The sequence below is a fragment of the Lonchura striata genome, chromosome 1 (assembly GCF_046129695.1).
Source record: "Lonchura striata isolate bLonStr1 chromosome 1, bLonStr1.mat, whole genome shotgun sequence".
Taxonomy (NCBI): domain Eukaryota; kingdom Metazoa; phylum Chordata; class Aves; order Passeriformes; family Estrildidae; genus Lonchura; species Lonchura striata.
In genome coordinates, this window is record NC_134603.1 from 83,412,903 (window position 1) to 83,435,425 (window position 22,523).

The 22,523-nt window shown below is 40.8% G+C and overlaps 1 protein-coding gene across 1 annotated transcript; it reads right to left on the minus strand.

Moving 5' to 3' along the window:
• Window positions 1-2,113: 2,113 nt before the first annotated feature.
• On the minus strand, window positions 2,114-21,445 carry IGFBP3 (insulin like growth factor binding protein 3). Its single transcript, XM_021543140.2, has 4 exons — window positions 21,058-21,445; window positions 16,644-16,870; window positions 13,990-14,109; window positions 2,114-7,420 (listed from the first exon to the last, which is right to left on the minus strand). The coding sequence occupies exons 1-4, from the start codon at window positions 21,443-21,445 to the stop codon at window positions 7,295-7,297; spliced, it is 861 nt and encodes a 286-aa protein (XP_021398815.2). The 3' UTR covers window positions 2,114-7,294.
• Between the last annotated feature and the right edge of the window lie 1,078 nt (window positions 21,446-22,523).

A 22,523-nucleotide genomic window follows, 5' to 3' on the forward strand; every position in this document is an offset into this window, starting at 1 on the left:
CAATGAGTTTCCTTCTTTTGATCTCCCTGCCCCATTCCTCCAGTCCTGTCCTCTCCAGCCCCAGCTGCGCCATGCAAGCCTCTGCCTTGGGCAAAACAGCAGCCTCCAAGGGAAGTTATTAAAAGATTTTTTGGATAGGAAATCTGGATGCCTTTCTCCACTCAAAAGCCCAAGGCAGCAGTATTAGTACATTTACAACATAACATCAAGACTGGAAAGAGCCATTTCCTGCACAGAAAGACAGGTTATAAAAAGGAGGCTGGAAAAAAGCCAGCCTTTCACTTTTTCTGAAAGCAGAGAAGAGGGTACTACTGGCTTGGGATATAGTCTATTTCCCTCCCCTACACTTTCTTTTGAGTTAGTAATTGCAGAGAAAAAGAGAATGTAAGTGACTGCCATTCTGGCTTCAAGTTGATTTTGTCCATGGAGAAACTGGTGTGGGAGTAAGCAAGTCCCACAGGTGAAAACAGTCTGCACCAACCCTTCCTATGAAAACAGCTGGGGAGGATAATGATAATATTTTCTCCTCCCTTGACTTACAACTGCCCCCACAGAGCAAAGTTCATGCAAAGAAGCTACTGTGAGGGTGCAGGGAGAGGGGTAGCATCCCACAAGAAAGATGTGGGAGCAAGGGTACTCTTGGATGTTTCAGTAAGATTAAATTAATAAATTTAAATTGGGTCCATTCCAGATCATGGCTGTTTTATTTTGAAAAAGTTTATGCTCATCTTTCCAGACTCCCAATTGGATTATCAAATCTGAGAGGCAACATGGGCAGCCCAGCAGAGACAAGGGTACGAAAGGGAAGGCAGGGCCTGTGCACATGCTTGACTCCTTGCTGCTTCCTTACTAGCCACATTTTCCATCAGGGGGAGTGCCTGACCAACAGACACAGCACTTCTAGTAGCGCCTTTGTGCTACAGTTCTGCTGTGCCGAGTACCGTATAGGCAGTCTTCCTCTTGCTCTCAATCTCCTCCAACCTAGATATAAGCTAACAAAAAGCAGTCTACTTGTACCTATACTGAAGCTTTTAATTGCATAATTATGCAAATGGTGACAGGTGGTTTTTTTTCTCTCTCACTGACAGTGCTTTGTAGTTCACCAGGCTGATGTAGAGATGCTGAGGTTCTTTGGAATAACATCTTAGCATGGGATGTCTGTGGATGCCTAGAGCAAATGGTGGCTATAATAGTCATCATCTTTCATACTTTTTATTTGCCTGCAGTTTCTATTTATTGCTGCTTTGGCAGCTAAGGTATCACCATTTAGCCCCAGCAAAGGAACAGAAAAACTGGATCAGCAATATATTACCGTGTCCTGGTTTGTAAGATAAGCTTGTATTCTATTTGCCATCTGTTGGAGGTTGGGCAGGTTTGTTATCTCTTCCAAGAACAATGGTTTGCTCCGAAGAGGTAATGGTTTGTTAATGGGCCATGGACTGACTCACTGCAGGGCTGGTAACGTAACATCATCCCATTGTGAGATGCTCCACCCAGAGGGGGAAGCCAAGCACTCTTTTATTGGATAAAGTGGTACCTTTTGGGAGACAGAGCAGCTCGCTCTCTCTTTGCGGGATTCCCAGAGAAGCAGCTGGAGCGCGGTGAGGCGGCGGCGGCGGAGCTCGGAGGCGGCCCCGGCGCAGAGGAAGACCGGCCCGACTGCCACCAGATCTTCAGAGAAAACTATACCCTTCTAAAGATCACTACTTCAGCTGCAATTCATCAGCCACTGCAAGAGGAGCAGCTATCATTTCAACCGGACTGCTACCAACACCCCGAATCCTCAGGTTGTGGACTTTATCACTAGTTTTGTTTGTACCAATTGCATTTGCCTTTTTAAATTGTTATCTAGTTTTCTCCTAGTAAAGAATTGTTACTCCCATTCCCATATCTTTGCCTGAGAGCCTTTTACTTTAAAAATCCTGGTAATTCGGAAGGAGGGGGTTTACCTTCTCCATTGCACAGGAGGCTTTTGCCCTCCTTCACAGACTCTTGTCAAAGCAAGACATACTGGTAGTTTGGTAATAGCACCTGTAGAAATGTATGGCAGGATCTGAAGGCTGAAAGTTGTGTGCAGCACCCCTGTGATAAAACAATAATCAACTTTACAAGCTCAGTTAGGTCTTTTTTATTGAGTGCAAATGACATGATACATAGCAGACATAGGAAACAAGTTTCACCTAGGATATTCTTGATATGGCATAAGCAGGTAAAAATAGCCTGTGCTCTCCAGTTGCAAGGAGTGAGGCAAATGCACTCTCAACCTGGCTCTTGTAAGCAAGTCCTTCCACTTTTGGAAGGCATTATTACAAATGGCTATGGGAAGCAGTCCTTCTCAGTGACATTTTTTAGGAACTTTTCAGATTAAGCAATTCTGCTGCATGAAACCTCAGCTTTGGTCTGCAGAGATAATTTTGTTACCTTTCTTTCCATCCCCACTCATGGAGAGAGCAGTGGGGTAAAATTAGCCTTGACAGAGAAAGGCTCTTAAGGAATTTGGATAGGTCAGAAGTGGAAAGCCAGGATGCATACAGCAGCAGGACATGAATTCTGCAAGGATAAACTGAGATTTGCTGCATGACTCTCTACTTTTGCTAATACCTTTTTCAGCAGTAACATTCTGCCTTGAAGTAATTTGCATTTTTAAACATATGTACAGGGGGTAAAAGCAAAAAGAAAGTTTTTTTTCAATGGGATTTTCTCTAAGGCCGATATATATGCTTATACTTCTGCAAAATCTGAAGTGGAAGAAGTAAATAAAATTAAGAGTTTTAAAATGAAAACTTCTGATGAACAACAAATTCGTACTACTTGCTATTTTACCAGAAAATTTTCTTTTGGGCAAAATTGTTGTAACTTCTTCCCAATCAATACATTGCATAATGTCAACAATCATGCTGGAACTTGGGACATCAAACTGTTACTGATAAGTTCATACACCCATAGGCTCAAAGGATGGTTGAGGTTGGAAGGGATCTCTGGAAGTGACCTGGTGCATCCCTCCCTGCTCAAGCAGGGAATGGTTGCCTGAGACTGTGTCCAGATGGCTTTTGAGTATCTCCAAGGATGGAGACTCCAAAATACCCAGGTCCACTGGACATACCAAAAGACTTCTCTTTTAAAGGCCTTGAACCTATTTTGCATGCTTGCAGATGAAGCCATTACTGATACTGATCACAGAATTCTTGTCCTTGGAATATTCTGATATACATTTTGGATCTTATTTTTCGATCTCTCAGAAAAAAAAAAAAAAAAAAAAAAAAAAAAAAAAAAAAAAAAAAAGTGAGAGTTGGGAAAGAAAAAGGAGTCCTTTGTAATGAGAAAGTAAGCATATTTTTCTGGTAGAAATTAATAAATTGAAGGATTTCTAAAGGCACAGCAGGACCATAGAGAAAACAGCTTCATATATAAACATTTCATTTTGTATACTAATATGCTTTTATATCCAGGAAAATTGCTCAGTACTTTTCATACTTTGAATAAAATTCCTATTGCTAATATGTGAAATCTCTATGGAGCCATCCTTGCTTACAGTTTTAGAGTGACTAGAGATAAACAAAGATGATTTCCCAAATAGTTTGAAAAAATGCTACTTAAATTTAGGGCTCAGTTCAATAAGGAATTATGCTGTGCAATATTTCTATGGAATTTAGTCAAAAATTAATTGTATTAAAAATTAACTAGTACGGGTGGTTTTGGTATTAATTGAAGCCTCCTTCCTTCATACACAAATAGCTAACACTATGACCTGAAAGGCAGTCAAAGAGGTGGAAAAGGATATTCTGGGCTACAAAAACTATAGCACAGTAGATCTATTAAAAAAGGGAACTTTCTCAGAGTTTGTAAGCTAATAGAGCCATCTGCAGGCAGCTTTGTATTCTGGTCAATTATAGAGATTTATGCAGCTGTTTATCATATTTGCTAAAATAAATACAACATTCATCTGAGCTACATATGGTACCCATGTACTGTCTAGAGACAAAACATGCTCAAGAAGAAATCAGCAAGTTTTGCAATGCATATTTTGATATTTTATAATGCCTTGCCATGCAAATATTCGAGGTGCAAATAATGTTGTAAGTTATAATTTTTTTTCCTGAGGCTTCTTAATATTATCTCAGACCACCTTAGTTTCTTGACAGACCTTATTAAAACTAGAAAAAGATTGATGTTCACTTAATAAAATCCTGAAGCTGAAGATAGTGAAGGCACCAAGACATAAGGGATTTTTCTAATGCATTGGTTTAATTTCTGTCACCAAATCCAAAGTTCTCCACTAACTGCAGCTCTGTATCTGGAGGTAACTCGTTTTCCTCTGAACTGATATTGACCCATACATTTACTTTGTGCTGCCCACATTCTGCTGCTTGGGTGTGGAGCACAAATATTTGTTTGAATTGCAACCCTCGTCATGAGAAAAATCTTTGAATGACAAGTACTCTTGTCTATTGAATTGGACCTTTGTCTTCACAGAAATAGGAATGCTAAAAGAAAAAAAAAAAAAAAAGGAAAAAGCCACCATTGATTCTTTCATTTTAAAAAAGCTATCTTTTTGGAGACAGATAATAATGTTATTTTGCATTTCATACCAGTGTCAACTGACAGGGACATCAGATTGACAATGGCAAATATCCTACTAGTACAAGGAACTGTGCTTTTTAAAAAAAATATTTAAAAGGCAACTTCTGAAAAGGATGCAGCTTTAAGTGACAGGTGAGACTTTATTTTTGGGGCTATTTTTAAACACAATTCCTCTTTTAAAGACGTCTGTTGGAAGCAAAATAAAACCAATTTACACACTTTTTTTTTTTTTAGCTCCTTGAGATGTAGCTTGTTTGGTGTTTTTTCATAATATATGGCTTAATGACCTCTACTAGCTAGCTTCTTCTATATTTTTGTTTTTAATTGTAGGATAAAACATAAAAAATTAAAATACTTGACAAAATACCCAAATCATCAAGCCTATCACAGGCTGTTACAACACCTTACATACTTGCAAAATATGCCTTGCAAAACATCTATCACTTTTCACAAGAAACTGATTTTTGTTTTCAGAAGGCTCACCATATAGTTATTTTTAAAAATAGAGGCAAAATAATAACTCACTTCAATGAATCAAACTCTTATTTTCTTATCTATTATTATATGCCCAAATATTGGTGTATATACAACTTTCTTCTCTCTCTGTGACATTATTTGAAAAGAACTGGTTTAAAACTCTTTAAAAAAATAAATAAAAGCCCAGCATTTATTATTTTGCCAACATATCTTTGCAGGCATTAGATCTGCTTTAGCAATAAAAATATTGCAATAAATCTTCATCTCACAAAGCTTTCTGTAACCATGTGTCAGGAAACCTGTATTAACCTGGAGTAAACATAATTTCATGTACAATGTTTTTCTTACTATGAGATTATAAAATTTCAGTTTTAATGATTATATGAACTCATTTCATTAGACAGAAATTTGGTGGCAGGAACAAGGATGGTTGTAATTCATGCAGTGGGAGAGGAATGGGCTCCTCAGCACCACAGCCTCTTCTCCATCAACACAATGTCTAGCCCCAGCAGGTGAAAACCCAATGTCCATAGTCTTCATGAAGTTTCCAACCCAACAAGAAATTACAGTGTTGATGGCTTCTTTTTTCTACATCAAAGTGACATCAAACATTTACAGTGAGACATATAAGAATATATATTTATATAAATATAAAAAAATATTTATATAAAATATATAAATAAATACATATACAAAATATGGCATTATTTTCCAGAGAGATGATATACTTCACAGGTCACCTTTCCTTATCCAAATTTCACTGTCATACAGAATTTTTCTCAAAGTACATTAAAGAATCAGCCTCAAAAAAAAAAAAAAAAATGTTGCCAAAGCCTTCCTTATGTGAAAGCACCATTTACCACAACAAAACCAAATCACTTCTCTTCCAATAAAAAGACATATAACACCATGGCAGATAATGAATTTAACTATTTAAACCCAATGGTTCTTTTTCTATGCTTAGATGCAGGCAAATGATTTCTGCCATAGTCAAAGCAAGAGACAATTGTGTGTCACATAAATGAAACCCATGGGTCTCAACACCCAGGGTCCAAAATCCCCCCATCTTGTTGACATTGTTTTCAACAGGAGTTCCTCATACAGAGTAAGTGCTTTGGTAGAATGTACCAAGACAACACAGAATAGATACACCTTTTCACAATAAATAAGCAAATACAAAGAGTAGTACTGTAATGGCAATTTTTTGTCCATGAATATTCTATATTAGTGTGAGCAGTAAATGGAAGAAATGTAAGCCGTGTTGCACAAATTGAAGCAACGTACAGACAGATTAAAGCTTTACCAAGAGCTTCAGTACAATTGCTATCCTTTCCAGCGGCATAATTCTGTGATGGGTACATTATAATTATCAATAAAATAATTTAAATAAAATATTATCTTGGCATTTGTAGTTATATCAAACAATAAAACTCAATCCCTTCTGGAAACACTTCCTTTGCTCCAAAAATTCATTTCTCTTACCTGGAACAGGTCAGTGTATATGCATAGAGACTTAAACATATTTGCAAATCATTCCATAACCTTACTTTCTCTTTGCACATACATGTATACATAAGAATTACTGTGCAATATTTGGTATTCACATTACATTTAAATAAAGTTTATTAAAAACAATTATATTAAATACGGACTAACAGAATATTTATAATATATTTTACAGAAAAAAATAGCCATGTCTTTATCTTAGAAATACATTTCTTTTAAAAGATCTTTGAGATTTTTATAAAACTTTTTACCCGTGAAGACAAGTTTCCCATCAGACCTGTAAAAAAAACTTTACCTTTAAATCCCTGCAGGTTTTTTGGTTTTGTTTTTCTTTTCAATACTTTTACAAGCTTAATGTTTATGAATTCTTTAAAATAAAAAAGCCAGAATCTTTTGGGATCAAATTAGTCACAGGCCATTCTTTAAAAAGTAAGTGGAGACTCCCTGATTCCATTCTGAAGTGCCTTTTGTTTTTCTCTCCCTGGGTATCAATAGTGCAGGTTTACATGGGAATTCAGAGCTCCCTACACATCCATAGGAAGCTTGATGTGAGTCGGTGGCAGGGTGCAGATGCAGTAACATCCACAGAAGCTGCAACTCCCCATCTGCTGCAGGAGGCAGAGCTTGTTACTACAAACAGTGCAGTCCCACAGTGTTTGCCCAGCCCCTCCAAGGTCTCTGTGAGGTCCAGTGGCCATGCACAGATGCCAGAAGAGCTGGCACCCAGCCCTCATTTGCTTTCCAAGTTATAGCAGTGGACATCTCCTTTTCCCTTTCCATCATACCCAGGAAGTGGCTGTCCATATTTATCCACACACCAGCAATAACCTCTTTTTCGGCCTTCAGATGGGCGACACTGAAACATAATAAGAGACCCAGTTAGCATGAATTTTGTTTTCTTCACAGTATTAGACAACAGGGATTCCTGTTCCTTTGATACCTGCACTTCAATAGCTTATGAATTGCTCCCTATCATATTTCGCAGCACAGCTGCCCCCTTTGAATACCATTCAACAGTATGGGCTAGTGACTGGGACCCATCTTTAGAAAGAAAATTTAGCAGATATGTTCTACACAAAGCACACAAGTCTGGCAAAGACAACTATTGAAACAAGAAGCACACTTGGTTTGCATCTGTTTACTGAAAGAAATTCAAAAGTGTAGCTGACACTTATTAACAGATACATAATCCTTCTATAGTATACTTATTGCAAAATCTGCTAGGTGGACTAGAACTTTACACATGTAGTTCTCTATCAAAAAATTAGTGTATCTACTAGTCTGTAACATGTTAGCTTTAAGTTAACTGTTGGAATTCACCAGCAATGCTGACCAACCTGAAACTATCACAGGCAATAACACTGAATCTCTTTAGAAGCAGCAATGCAATAAATATGCATTATAAAGTCTACTACACACTAAGTAAGCAATGATCCTCCCAAGGAACTAAGAATGGTAAAAGCTAGACTGAAAGAGATAACATGCTGCAAGCTGCATTCAGTATGCAACCTTGGACACAGTTACATTACCATGAACCTCTAAGACATTGCAAGGGTTTTACCCATTCATAAGATATATTGAGAATCTTACTAGGTTTGCAATGGTCAGCTTCACTGTCAAGACACAACCTCCGTCAGCTCATGTTTGGAGATTTGGTGATACAGAATTTGCCTCAAATGCAAACAAAGGTGGCTGTTTACTCAGGACATACTCAAAAAAGAGGCAGTGACACAAACACACCCAATTTCCTGTGGTTTTGTCTGTTGCATTGCCAATATGAAGGAAGATTGGCTGGACTGGTGCTACTTATGTCCCTCAACACTGTCAAGTCTATTATTCAAACAGAGCAATTGTTGCCTCTGAGATCACATTCAGAGTAATTGAAGTTTTCAGAAGTTCAGCTGGTACAATCTGGTAAACTTCACCACTATCCCTCTACTTCTTTTTCCAGAAGGTCATAGGCATGGCCCAATGTCTCAGGAGGCTATGTCAGTGGCTCACATAAGTGCCTTTTCCATGTGCAGGTGCACAAGAAAACATGAAGCAAGTGTTCAGTTTCACATGCTGCTCGTAGTGACTGATCCTTTCCATTTCTAGTCTAGTATCTCAGGTGAGAGTGCTATCTTGGATAGAATTGGAGCGTTCTGGAATACAGAACACTTTGGAACAGCCTACACCAGCACACTGGCCCATAAGCCAAGTAATTTGTGGCAGCATGGAGTAGGGTAGACAGTCTTCACTAAGACCTTGCAAAGAGAGATGGAAGCAGCTCACACATTAGGTACAAATTTTTCAAACAAGTCACTATCTTGTTTATTTTATTTTACTGTAAATTAAGTAATGTTATTCAGCAAAACTGCAAATTAATCCACCCTTCTGATATATTATTGAGTAAAATGCCCAATGCAGAAATAATGCAATGTTTTATTTTCTACAAATCTGCAGTCCTTCTGCATTAGCCCTATGAAAATGGACAGCAGCAAGATGACAAGGTCCAGCTTAGCATACATATCAACTTACTTTTAGAAGAGGGTAAAGAAGTCCAAACCTACTGAGAGAACAGCTACATTAATAATTCACTGAACTAAATGGTTACCTGCACTTCAGTTCTTATGTATTACTAAATCTTTAAACATAAGTCCTAAAATTTATATTTATTGTTTTAAAAGCCTGACTAGAATTTACATGTATTCTCCAGGATTTCCATGGATGACTGCTCAATGTCCGCTGATGTCAATGGAAATTTTTCTTCAATTTTGGTGGTAAATAGACTGGATTCTAGCTTAAGTATTATTAACATTCAATGACTTAAATTCTTCATGCTCAAAACAGAGGAATTAATAACAGCATTTGCATAATTAAATTTTACAATAAGTAAACAGAGCCAGCACTTCTAGAGTTGTTTTCCCAACAAAGTACACACAGATGAAGCCCAAAGAGCATAGGGCTTCTGGCTGCCAGGCTGGTGATTTGGCAATGAAACAACATTTCTGCTAATAATAGTAACATAGCCTCCCCTTTTAGAAGTACTATATGAAGTATATTGCACAACTCACTGATTCGTAGGCTTGCATCACTCTCAAAACAAATTGATCATCTGTTTTGAGAGTGACGCAAGCCTACGAATCAGTGTTGGAGGCTTTGATTGCTTTAAACAATTGCCCAATCAATATTCAGAAGTAATTACTACATGAAGTTAATCTGCAGAAACACCTTCCCTACTAGTATTTTTTTACTTCTTCTAGACAATCCATTTGAAAAGCAAAACCCTTAGATCATTCAACAGCTGAAATAACACAATTGAGAAAACTTATCTTTCCCAAGTGTTTTTTTCCTACCCACTCAGCCATGCTGTCAATAGTAAAGCACCTCTGATTAAAACTAAAAAGTGATGCTTTTATCCTGAAACAGCCAACACTCCACAGAAGTGGTAAACAGGTCATATGGAGAAACATACACATCTAAATATTTGCTCTTACAAATTTTGTAATCCACATACATTTCTAGGCTCTGCCTAGCTATTCTGTATGATTTTATAAGTTTAAAAAGTTGGAAAACTGCCCAAGCAATGGAGACTAATTACTTCTGATAGAAACACCAGTTGCCATCTTCCATGCCACCTGCTCCTCTCCCTTCCACAAAGAAATACCACAGAGCTATTTATGGGACACAGCAAAGCATATGGTATCCCACTGAATTCCTGGTCAGTCCAGAGGACTCCATGGAGCTACAACCATGGTCTTCAGGAACAGATAACATTGACCTATACCTCAGGCTGTTCTGGCTCCTGACAAGCACATCTCTGTTTTCAGTGAAACAATGCCAGCTCACAAGTAGGTAAGTATCTGGCTCTAGTATACAAACATGGGGCAATTCTAGTAATTGCCATATATATTAATTCTAATTTCATCAAAGGCGTAGGAATGTGCCTGTATCAACTAATTATGCATAAATATACCTATATAGCACAATTGAATAGTACAACCTTACATGTGTGATTAAGACAAAGAACTATACATTTTAACAGGTCTGATTTTAAAGCTTATATATAAAAAAAAGGTATGAAATATTTTTCATATTATACCCTGACAGAAATTTATATTCTTAGAAGTGTTTCACAGACACAAGTTATTCTTCATGGTTGTTCCTGAAAAGTCAGTTTCTGCAAATGTAATGAAAAATAAGTCCTTTCAACTTGGCTGGAAGACCAGATGACCAGGAAGGCAGAATATGAGATTGCCTCCTGAAAGAGTTTTAATGGTCCCAATATGATCATGATTTATCAGATTCCTACAGTCCCAAACCTACTACATTCTCATCCTAGACAGTGGTTTTGGCAACTGTTTCTAGAATTCAAAATGCCTAGCTTACAGTCATTTTTAAATGGATTTACTGTCTATTCCTGTGTGAAGAACACGCTCCAGCACGGTGTGGGTGAATGGAGGCAGAGATCTCTGAAGGTTGCTCTTGGGGAAAGAGGTTTATTGGGGGTGCAGGAAGGTCCTGCCTCGTGCTCCCAGACGCAGCATGTGGCCGGGCCTGAGAGCATGGGGGAGGGGAGAGACAAAAGGAGGGTTTAGGAGAGGGGAAGCCCCAGGAGGGGAGGAGGTTCCAAGGGAGGGAGAGAGGCCCAAGAGGGGGAAGAAGTTCCAAGAGGGTGCGTGGTGGCTCAGAGCTCCCTTATCAGGGGCTCCTAGATGGGCTGGGACAAGGCATGGGCCAATGGGGTTACAGACACTGATGTTTTAGGGGAAGGTACAGAGGTGTGGGATGAGCCATACATCTTTTGGGGGGTGGGATGGAACAGTCCATTTCACTCCAGGACTCATCCAAGGGCAGGAGCGACATCCGGCTGGCTGGGAGAACTGTTCTCATCCTGGCTGTATTATTTATGAACAATCATAATTATCTATCATCTGCAACATACTCCTTAACCTACTATTCTGAATTTTGTGACAATAGAATATAATTCAATTACAGATTGAACATGGCTATTAATGGCATGAAGAGAATTAATAAAACAGCTTAACATTCTGTTAATGAGATTAGACACCTGCTCACAGTATCTAAACTATCAGACCTACATGTTGATGCTTCAAAAAAAAATAACACAATTGTCACAACTCCTTGTAGACCAGTTAATTTGATCTGGACAGGACTCACACACTTCTCAAACTGATGTTTTTTTCCTAGAAGTTAATTCTATGAGGGCAACTATTAATTTTAGTTTGTATTTTGTTGGTGAGAGAAGCAGGCTGCCTCTGTAAGTCCCATCTCTGAGGGCTTGTTCCCCAGATTGCTCATGGTTCATTTACAGAATCAGCAACCCAGGTGAATTTCAGGTAGAATGTTTACTCATGTGAAATCCCTTTGTGGGCATCTCCTGCAAGACCCTGAGTCATCTCAAACTACCATTGAAACTACTGGACCTGTGTAAATTGGCACAGTGATTGACAAGGCTGGCTAGACATGGAAGTGTCATTTCATTCTCTATCTATGCTGACTGGATGGGCTATTGCACATAGTATAGGAACATTTCCTAAAGAAATTTTAAAAGTTTCCAGGCAGCACAGACAATACAGAGGACAGAAGTGTCTGTTTGCTTTGTACCAACACATTATCCCCATAAATCAGCTTCTAGGAACAAATACTACATAAGATTTTTAATCTGTCTTTCCTATTTTTTTCTTTGTATTTCCTTTTTTCTTTTTTTTTTTTTTTTTGCCTTGGCGATAGAACGATGACTGTACTTTAAAGTACAGTCCTCCTTTCAAGTAAGCTACTTTAATACATGCTTACTGCAGATCTGATTTACTACACACAATGCCAGAGATTACTTGCAAACCACCACATTTTTGCAAAGAAAAACCTTAGAGTCTGAAGAAAGATGAAAGGAAGATCTACTGAACAAAGTAAATACATTCTTCTGCAGTGTTCTATAATACATAGAGAAGGAAAAAGGCTACAGCACACTTGAGTGCCTTGAATACAGTCAAATGATTTGCTGTGCAAAAGCAGCTAAGAAAATACTTTTATGACACAGGCAAAAAACACAGTCCTAGTCTCATTCTGCATAGAAGCCAAATGAATTTTCTGAAAACAAGCAGCTTGAGATGTAAGCATTGCCCTCTGCTAGTTTACACACAGCACAACATGGCTGATGCAGGGTTCTCAAAGTTCCAGGCAACAAAATGAAACTTTTCCTGCTTGGGAGTTGCCACCACCTGCTCAGGAAAAAGCATGGAAGCATAGAAAAGCTCAGCAGCATGTACCAAAAGTCAAACAGCACTGTTAATGCTGGATTGATGGCAAAAAGGATGGCTGGAAATCTCACCCCTGTTAAAAATTCCCCACCTGAGACTGACAGCTTATTGCAGAGCTCCACAGAATACTAGAAAGGGAAAGACTGTTTCTAAGAAAGCTGAAAGCCAAAAAATTGAGAGATACCATTCCTAAAATAAGGTTGCCTAGTCAGAGGTTGACCTCTCACTTCCAACCAATGAACTGCATTAGCTAGCAACACAGAGTCAATCATTCCTTTGGTTACCAGAGACAGAGAGGCTGATTTGTGTAAACCTGAAGGCAAAGACATGATGGTCCACAAATAAAATCTGTCCTTGAGAAAAATCTTAAAGAAACCTTTGAATTCAGGAAATTTTGGAATTATACCAAGAAATATATATTTGGAGGCAGGCCACTGAAATTAGATGGAATGTGCACACTAAACAAAGAACCTGACACATCTTGCACCTCCCCAAGTTCTGAACGAGTTTCAATGGCAGAACTGAATGGAGTATGCTGCTGTAGCTCAGTCCAACACAACTAAAGCAAACCCACAGTTTTGGTTGGCATTTGTCAAGAAAGGTCACAACCCCAGAACCAGAAAGTGCTGAGGAGCCATCCCTGCTGCAGAGTAACTACTAGAAGTATCATTTTCACAATAACATGACTTGGATTTTGGAAGCGATCTGTGTAGAAGATAAAGGACAGATACATACCTTTCTCAAGTTGCTTTATGTAATATGATCCAGTGTAGGTCTTCTAGGCACTCTCAAGCAGCTATTTACAATTCAAAGCATTGATCTATCTACTGGAGTCATATGGTGACTGCAACATTAGCTCTGTGGGTTATTGTAGAGGCACTGCTTTTTTTTAAACCAAAGGGCATTAGTATCTAGGACACCAGACAACCCATGTGTGATTAGGTATACAGTTTCTCAAATGAATCTGTTGTCATGATCAACAAGAAATAAAAATATTATCCCCACTTGACAAGGCTCAGCACTATTGGATCAGGTCCTAAAACTGAAAATTAACTAGCTCTTCTGCAAAATTATACATAATGCACTTTCTGGCAAGATCCTTCAACAAAGATGAAGAAAAGGTGAAATGCATTAATTAAAATTATAAAAACTCTGTACTTACTTGCTTTTTCTTGTAAAATCCCTTCTTGTCACAATTTGGAATATGAAAGCCCCTGGGACTCAAGACATTCAGTACCTTTAGGTGGTTTAAAGTGTCTTCCATTTCTCTACGACATGGACCCTGTTAAAAAGCATGTTTTAGAAAACACAGATGAAACTTCACTCCCAAATTCCATCTTTCACTCAACAGTTAATAATTCTTTAAAGGACAAAAGAAAGTACAAATCCAAACAAATACACTAAAACAAAAAGATGGGTGAATATGTCAAAAGCAGATCATTCACAAAAAAACACTTCTTTCTGCTCTATTCAAGATAAATTGATTTCTAAAGATTGAAGGCCTTATGCTATGCTGAGGCACATATTGGCATTTCCAGTTGAAATCACAGTCAAATACCTTTGGGAAGGCTTAACCAGTATATAAATCAGTCACATGAAACACAAGTTTGGAAAAGCTTGCCTTGCACCACATAGGAAAAGAAGAAAGTAGGCCACTGGAAATACACTACAGGATAGGCCTTCCCAATGACATTTGATATTTTGTGATTCTGCTGGATTTAAAAGCTTAAATTAAATTGATTCAATTGAAAATAAGTAGTTTGGCATAATGTATATATAAAATACCTCAACTTGGACAACAATTCCCAGTTTCAACTGAATCAAATAGATGCAGTCATACAGAGGACCAGTTGCACACAGAAGTCTCATTAGATTAGTACATCACTTTTTTCCCTCTCTTTCTTCATCTGCAAAAGGCTGACAACAAAGTAGTGAGGATTAGCTCTAGGACAATGAGTCAAAAAGAGCTTCCAGAAGCACTTCTAAGAGAATGTCTCAAACACCAATTAGTTTTATCTCACGGTAGCTCTCCAGGGTAGGGAGAGTAAAGCATGATGAGCCCCACTTTGAAGTCAGAAAATCAAGAGCAGAGGGCTTCACATTTTGCCAGAGGCCAAGAAGGCAGTCAGTGTCAGCAGTGGGATCAAGATTCAAGGGTCACAGCCTACAAAATCTGAGCTTAGCTACACTCCTATCTGGGTATATCACTGACTTGCACCAACAGTCCACTTCTTCAACAGACACATGAAAAAATTTCTTTGCATGTTTCATGGTTTAAAAATATTTAAGTTGCTACACTGACACAAAAACTCATTTGGTGCTGTTTTTAATTAGTGAAGTAATGACATTCATACTTTCAAGTAGTAGTATTAATAGTTTGTTAACGTAAAGGACCTTTTAATGTTAATGTCTGAAAGCATATAATCTTCATAGTACTGTTGGAGATTAAAATGGAGTTTTTTGGTCAGTAAAGACCTCCCTTGTTGCCTTCACATTTTCTTTCTGAACTGGTCTCACAAGTTCCAAGCATGGGCTTTAAATGGCTCCTCTTACTGCTCAAATGCACTGACTGCAAGTGACAGACATTCAGAGATTTGATCCCAAATTAGGCCTACAAAAAGATCAACAGATTTAAAAAACTTTTATTTTGAAGCAAGCTTCCAAAGTCAGCCAGACCAGTATCAAAAGCTAACATGCAGACACAGCTAGAAGAGCATTTGCTGACAAAAGCACCTGTCCTTGATGGACTTATTTCAAATTCTTAAAGACACCAGCAGCCTTGGTAAACTGGTATACCTTTGCTCATGGACCCAACTATTACTACTCATTGTAGTTAAGAATCTATTTCATCAAGGGACCAACCTTCATTCTTTTAGTGATGGCACTTTTACTTCACATTTTTGGGAGGAGAACACTGGAAGGCAGATACTGAATATAACCAGATGGCTGGACATCAGTGACAAACTAAAAATGAAGCTACTCTTGGAAGCCACACTCTCTTCAGGCAGAGGTTTTCACCTCATACAAGTTTCAAAACCTTCTTTTGAAGGTGATTTTTGCCATGCATGATTTGATAAAATGCCAGATGCATTTTTCAAGCCATCTGGCCTAAGGCACAGGTTATCAGATGGATGTCCAGGAGAGAATTATTCTTGCCCTCGGATTAACCACACTCCAACTGCCCTGCAAATTCACTGGGCACAGTCAGTTGGAAGCAATGGCAGCTCATGTGACCACTTGCATTTAAGCAGTAGCACCTACAGCAACTGCAAGTGGAGGTGATGCTCAGCATGTCATACAGTGACTGACTAGTCAAGACCCTAATCCTCACCTCAGCTTAAATTTATCTCCCTTGATTTGCACCAGGCAGCATATGAACACAGTGCCAATACACTCAAACATCTTTTTTTCCATTGTTGCAATTTAATTATACTGTTTGCAACTAAGTTTAATGATGGCACTCCAAGTCCACTCACACAAATGTTGACAATTACAGGGAGGAACAAGAACTTTCAGCCTCTGAGAAACTTTAGTGCAAGTCATGCCTGTATTGATGTAAACATCATTACATTAGTCCTATGTGTTTCCTGAGCACAGTCTTCTTGTCTTCTTGGTCTGCTGATTGTGTATGCATTTGCAGAGTCAATAGATTTACCAGTTAAAATGCCAGAATGTCCTACAAGGCTGCAACAATTACCACTTTTTAGCTATTTAGTGTAATTATTGATCTTTTCATATGCACAACATGCATATGTATACACACACATACACATTCACAGGTTGGCAAATGCCCCCCTATTTACAAAAAAGACTTACATATTCAGTCCCTTGTTTGTATTCAGAAGAGAAATTCAATGTATCCATACTCTGCGAATCATATTCGACTTTATAGCGTTGTGTATCTTTAGCTTGCACTTTCCTGATGATATCTATTTTGATGTGAGGTGGATGTGACTTGGAATCTGGCATCCTGTGAGAGTTTGGAATGGCTTGATTTTCGACGCTGCTGGTACTCCTGTCTTCTTCTGAAGCACTGAAATTTTCTTCAAAAAGAACAAATGCAGAAGAAACAATGTTACTTGGCTGACAGCTGTGTCTGCAAGGGCATAGAAACATAGAATCACAGAATATCCTGACTTGGAAGAGACCAACAAGGCTCCTCAAGTCTATTTCCTGGCCCTGCAAAGGACAGTACCAAGAATCAAACCATGTGCCTGACAGTATTGTCCAAGTGTTCCTTGAATGATGTCAGTCTTGCTGGCGAGACCACTTCCCTGCAGAGCCCACCCACCTTATTAAGAAAAGTGAAGAACCTTTCCTTAATATCTAACCTCTCCCTCCCCTAATACAGCATCATGCCATTCCCTCAGATCCTATTACTGGTCACAAGCAAGAAGAGATAAGTGCTTGCCCTTCTGCTTCCTCTTGTATGGAAGCTGTAGAGCACAATGAGGTCTCTCCTCAATCAACAAGCCACTAGATTAGGCTATGTGTTTAATCTTCCTTTTTACCAAATAGCAATATACAAAAGAGATTAACCATGTAGCATTCCGCACATGTCAGCACCTTTGTTGACACGCGATGAGTTTCTTAACTGAAGCATTCCCGTGCTCAGCGCAGCCTTGCAAAGTGCCCAGCTGCACCGCCTGTGCAGCTATACCCAAGACCGGGAAACCGGCCGCGGCCGCTGTCCCAGGAAGCACGGCCGCGCTGGCCACTGGCTCCTGACGGCCGCTGCAGCGCCGCCCGCCGGCAGCAGGCCTGCACCGCAAGAGCGAAGCCCGCCGCAAGCCCCGCGGCGCCGGGGCGGGGATCCCTCCCCCTCCGCTGCTGCGGACTGCAGCAACTCCAGATAAACGCGGCCGGCCTCGGGTACTTAGGGGCTGCTGCGTGGCTCTGCCTGTCCCAAGGCCGTTTTTGGGTGGGGGGGTTTTGGGTCTTTTTGTTTTGTTTTGTTTTGTTTTTAAGACGTTAATACTCTCAACTCTAGCCTGCCGAGTTTCCTGGTTCTAATTAGCCTTTTTTTTTTTCTTACTTTATTCAATACACAGAACAGGGAAGAAAAAGAACAGCATACTTTCATTTCTCTGCTATTAAAATAAAAAAACATCTTGGTGTACAAAACACATTTTATAGGTAATAGACAAAAACTGCTATTCATTCTGTAGTAGTTCCAAGGACAAACACTGTTTTCATCTTGAGCTTCAAAAATATTTTCTCTTTAAGCTACCATCCACAAAAACTTAGGAGAAGCACATTTTTCTAACATACTCCATAAGTTCAGTGTTCCTGTACCTTCTAAGGTATTTGTTTATGCTGCATTTCTCTCTGTTAAGAGACTCCTGCAGTGCAAGTGTAACTACTTGCATTTCCTCCAGAGAATTTTTCCAGTTAAGTAATTCCTAACAGCTAAGTAATAGCTGTACCCACTAGTTTTGTCTTAGATACTGACCACCTTACTTTTTTTTTAAGGAAATCCTATTGGGAGTGCACAATGATAACATCCAATAAAATTATAAATTATACTAAAATTATACTTGATGACTCATTAAAAAAAAATCACAAAACCTGAGAAATTCAGTGCTAAAAGTCCATGTTCACATAGTTTGTTGATATTTCTAGACAGGGAGCACAGTGGCACTGCCAATACACAGCAATGATAGAAGGAACATAGGAAGTGGGTTCTGAGTTAGTATGTTGGTAATGGTGGTTTTAGCACAGCCACTGCTGGCAATGGACATAGTTGACCAGGAAAATCCACATCACGGTGCAACAGCATTAAGGAAGTTTAAGTCCTAAGTCCAAATTTCCTGGCTGTTGTGGGTTTAACTCAGACTCTCTATGGTATTTGAATATATTTTTGGTGGTTTACTGTTCTGAAACAGTAGTATTTTTTCCCCCACATTCTCAATGAAATTTGCAAGAAATGAGGCACTAAAATGTTATAAACCTGAATCTAGGTTTTCTGCAGTCAGTCCTAATCAGTTCATTAGGTTTTCTCTTCTACCAAAAATAATTAGAAAACATTCTTAACATGCATTGATCACCATTGATGACCATGTCTGATCATTTCAGTTCAGAGAAGCCACCATAGTTCAACAGTACTTCTTACACTTCAGATTAAAATTGTCATATTGCCACATTTTAAACTGTAAAGCATATTTTATTAACTTAGTTTCACAAAACTTGGTGCCATGCTAGCTTTACATCCTCATAAGAGAAACACAACTGCTGTGAAAGTTACTCATTCTCTTTTTATTTTTAAGAGATTAAAAGGAAAGGGTTGCAAATGCACACTACTATTTAACACTTTTGTGCCAAAAAAAAAAAAAAAAAACAAACCCAAATGAGAGAGTCTGTTATAATGTTACTGTAATATACTGTACCCTGTACCAACTTTTATCAATTTCCATGAACTAGGAAGGACCAGCAGAATAGCATGTGATGCAGGACCTAGCTGCATGTAAAGGAAATTATGTGATCCTGCTCAGAGAGGTATACACACTAGGGAGTGTTGGGAGCTGGGAGTGGAGTGGTCCTCATGAGGAAGTAAGTACTATGTGTAACATAGGTTCTGGGTACTTCTTCTTTCCTGCACACCAGGTTTGCAAGCTTCACTCCTTGAATGTGAACTGCATGCACTTTTTAAGGAACCAAAAGTTTCTAGTGATTTCAAAAACGGAGTTCTCCCTCAGCCAAGAATGCAGAAATAAGAATTCAGCTGAAAATGGAAAGATTTTCAGCTAAGTACAACTCTGTCTTTCCCTTTCTCCTTCTCTAACACTCACTGTTGAAAGCACTACCCGTAAATTAAATGCCACCAACTCCTAAGTACCGAGAAGATGCTTCTTGCTTCCAGTGTTACTCCAGTGATGAACAGGACGAGCCAAGCTCATATGATGAAGGAGGCTACTAGATGTTCCAAGGAGATTAAAATTTTTACTTAATACATCCAAACTCTCATTCAAATTGTCACAGCTTAGAAGCAGCACATAAATAATTATAATAAGGCATCTCCTATTATTTTAACAGGCGGTTAACTGGAGCATTGGTGCCACTTTCTCAGCCAAGGAATGGCTAGTCAAAGAGTCCCTACAACCTGGCAGAAAATCTTCTGGCTTTTTAAAAATGCAAATAGTGGAATGTCTTTTGACACATTTTTCTATTAAATAAATGTTAACATGCTTGCTGTTGGTTAGCAAAGATTTTAATTAAATGCTTGCATAGAGGGACTATGCTGTCTCGATCTGAATCCCAAGCTTCCCTGTTTTAAGTTTTAAAATGTGCATGCTAACAGAACTTTTTCCAACCGTCCCTTCCTTTTCAAACAAAACCCGTTCTGTGAACATCTCACAAGACATGGAAGAGGTACAGGAAATCTTCGTTTGACCGAGGATTTATTTACAGTACAGACAAAAAAACAACGTGCTCTTAAACACTGTTGTACAAGCGCTTTGTTCTGAATAACCACTTCTCCAGGACAAAGGGATATTTAAATTTGTCTTCTGTGTTTGTTTTTTTTTTTGTCTTTTCCTCTCTGTGCTTAAGACTTTCCTGACTTACCCACACTGCACTGCAGCAGTTAGACCCTCATCTCTCGAGTTTTTTGCTGACGCTGTTTCCAGCTACACTGGAGACAAACGGCGAAGATTATACCCTCTCTCTCTCCATCCAGGCTCTGTAGCCTGCCAGTCCCATGCACTTGCAGAAGCCACATACAATCCCTCCTCCCTTCTCTTTATTTTTTTTTTCTTTAAGGAAAAAAAAAAAAAAGTAGCTCTGCCTCTTTTGCGAGGACCTACTTCTCAGCATCAGTGAAGAAAACCAATATATACATAAATAAGGTGGAAGAGGTAAGTTGTCCTTTCCTTCGGCCAAACCACGCCTTCAAAACGATGCAAGCTCGGCTACGTGGCTACCGGGAGAGCCCCCCGCCCGCGGGCCTGCCGCAGCCGGGCAGCGAGCGAGCCGTTTCAGAGACAGAGCTCTGCCGCGAGCTCGCCCACGCCTTCCCGCTCGTGTGGGTCTTTGTGACTTAAAACAAAAGAAAGCGACACACACACCCAAAAAAAACCCCAAAAAACAAAACCAACAACCAAAACCAAACAAATAAACAAAACAAAACCGCACAAACAAAAGAAAAAAACAGCCCAACAAGAAAGCAGCTGAGACGGAGGGCGGCGCGCAGGAAAGCCACCCTTTCGCTTCCCACCGCGGCCGCAGCCCTTACCTGCAGCATGCGGTCCCGGCAGCAGGAAGGCCCGCAGCTTGCTGCCCGCCGTAGCGTTGCTGCAGAGTCCGCGGCCCTCGAGCAGCGCCTGCAGCGGCCGCGCCTCTTCCCGCCGCGGCTGACAACTGAGCCCCGCGCCGCAGCGCTCCGTGTAGATGCCGCAGGGCTGCCCCGGGCGCAGGGCGCAGGTGAGACAGCAGCCGCAGCCCGGCTCCCGTACCCGTTCGGCACAGTCAGGCTGCAGGGGCTTGCACTGCTGCTGCGCCCACGAGTCGCAAGGCTCACAGCGGACCACCGGCCCCGCCAGCGCCGCCGCCGCCCGCCGGACCAGCAGCGCCAGCGCCGCCGCCGCCGCCACTGCCCACAGCAGGCCGGGCCGCGGCACCATGGCAACCGGCGGAGGGGACCGCCGGGAGCCGCCCCCGCGCAGCCCGGGCGGGCAGAGCGGCGCGGACGCTCACACGCCGCTGCGGGCGGAGGCAGTGGAGCGGCGAAGCCCGAGCCGCGGGACTCGGAGCCGCGGGACTCGGAGCCGCGGGACTCGGAGCCGCGGGGCTCGGAGCCGCGGGGCTCGGAGCCGCGGGGCTCGGAGCCGCGGGGCTCGGAGCCGCGGGACTCGGAGCCGCGGGACTCGGAGCCGCGGGCCGCTCGCAAGCCTGCCGGCGTGAGGAGGCGGGAAGCCGCGCTGCCGGTACTCGCACGCCGGCCCTCTCTGCAGTTGCTTGCTCACTAGCAACAAAAGCAACTTTTTCCTTCTCCCGCCTCCTTCCTGCGGAGCGCCTGAATTATTTGGCTCGACAGTAACTTTTCTCTTTTTTTTTTTTTGCCACATACAACACTCAGGAAAAAAAAAAAAAAAAACCTTGCAAAACTTAAAAAAAAAAAAAAAAAAAAAAAAAGCCAAGCGCAGACGGTCAGGAAAAAAAAAAAATTACTCCAAAAACATTTCAGAAAAGGAGATAGTACCGAGAAGGGAAAAATAGACACGGGGCGAAAGAAAAAGCGAGGTTCCCTTCGTTTTATTCCCCGTGCTGCCTGCCAGCCGCGCAGCCCTCCTCCACTCCCCGCCACTCCGCACCCAACTGTGCCCCTGCTGTCCTTACGCCCTATATAGCGCCGCGGTCGCCGGCCCACCCCGCGCCACGACTAACGCGCGGCGCGGCCGGAAGAGCCGGCCTTGGTCGGATCCAGGCTTCGGTCACGCAGGGCTGTGAGGGCGATGCAGTGCAAGGGGAGCAGACGGGGGACGCCGCGCTGCCGGGGGTTTATGGACACTTCTTAAAAATCAGCTGTGAAGGGTAGGACTCTGGCGAGATGGCCAAGTCGTGTGTCACTAGTTTGAAGAAAAAGTGTCTCTCTGTGCCTTTGCGCTTCCCCGTGACCGTGTGTGTTACCTTGGCACCGAGGGAGGCGAGAGACGCTCGCACAGAGTGCCCTTTTTTGGACTCCTAGCTACAATCCTGTCC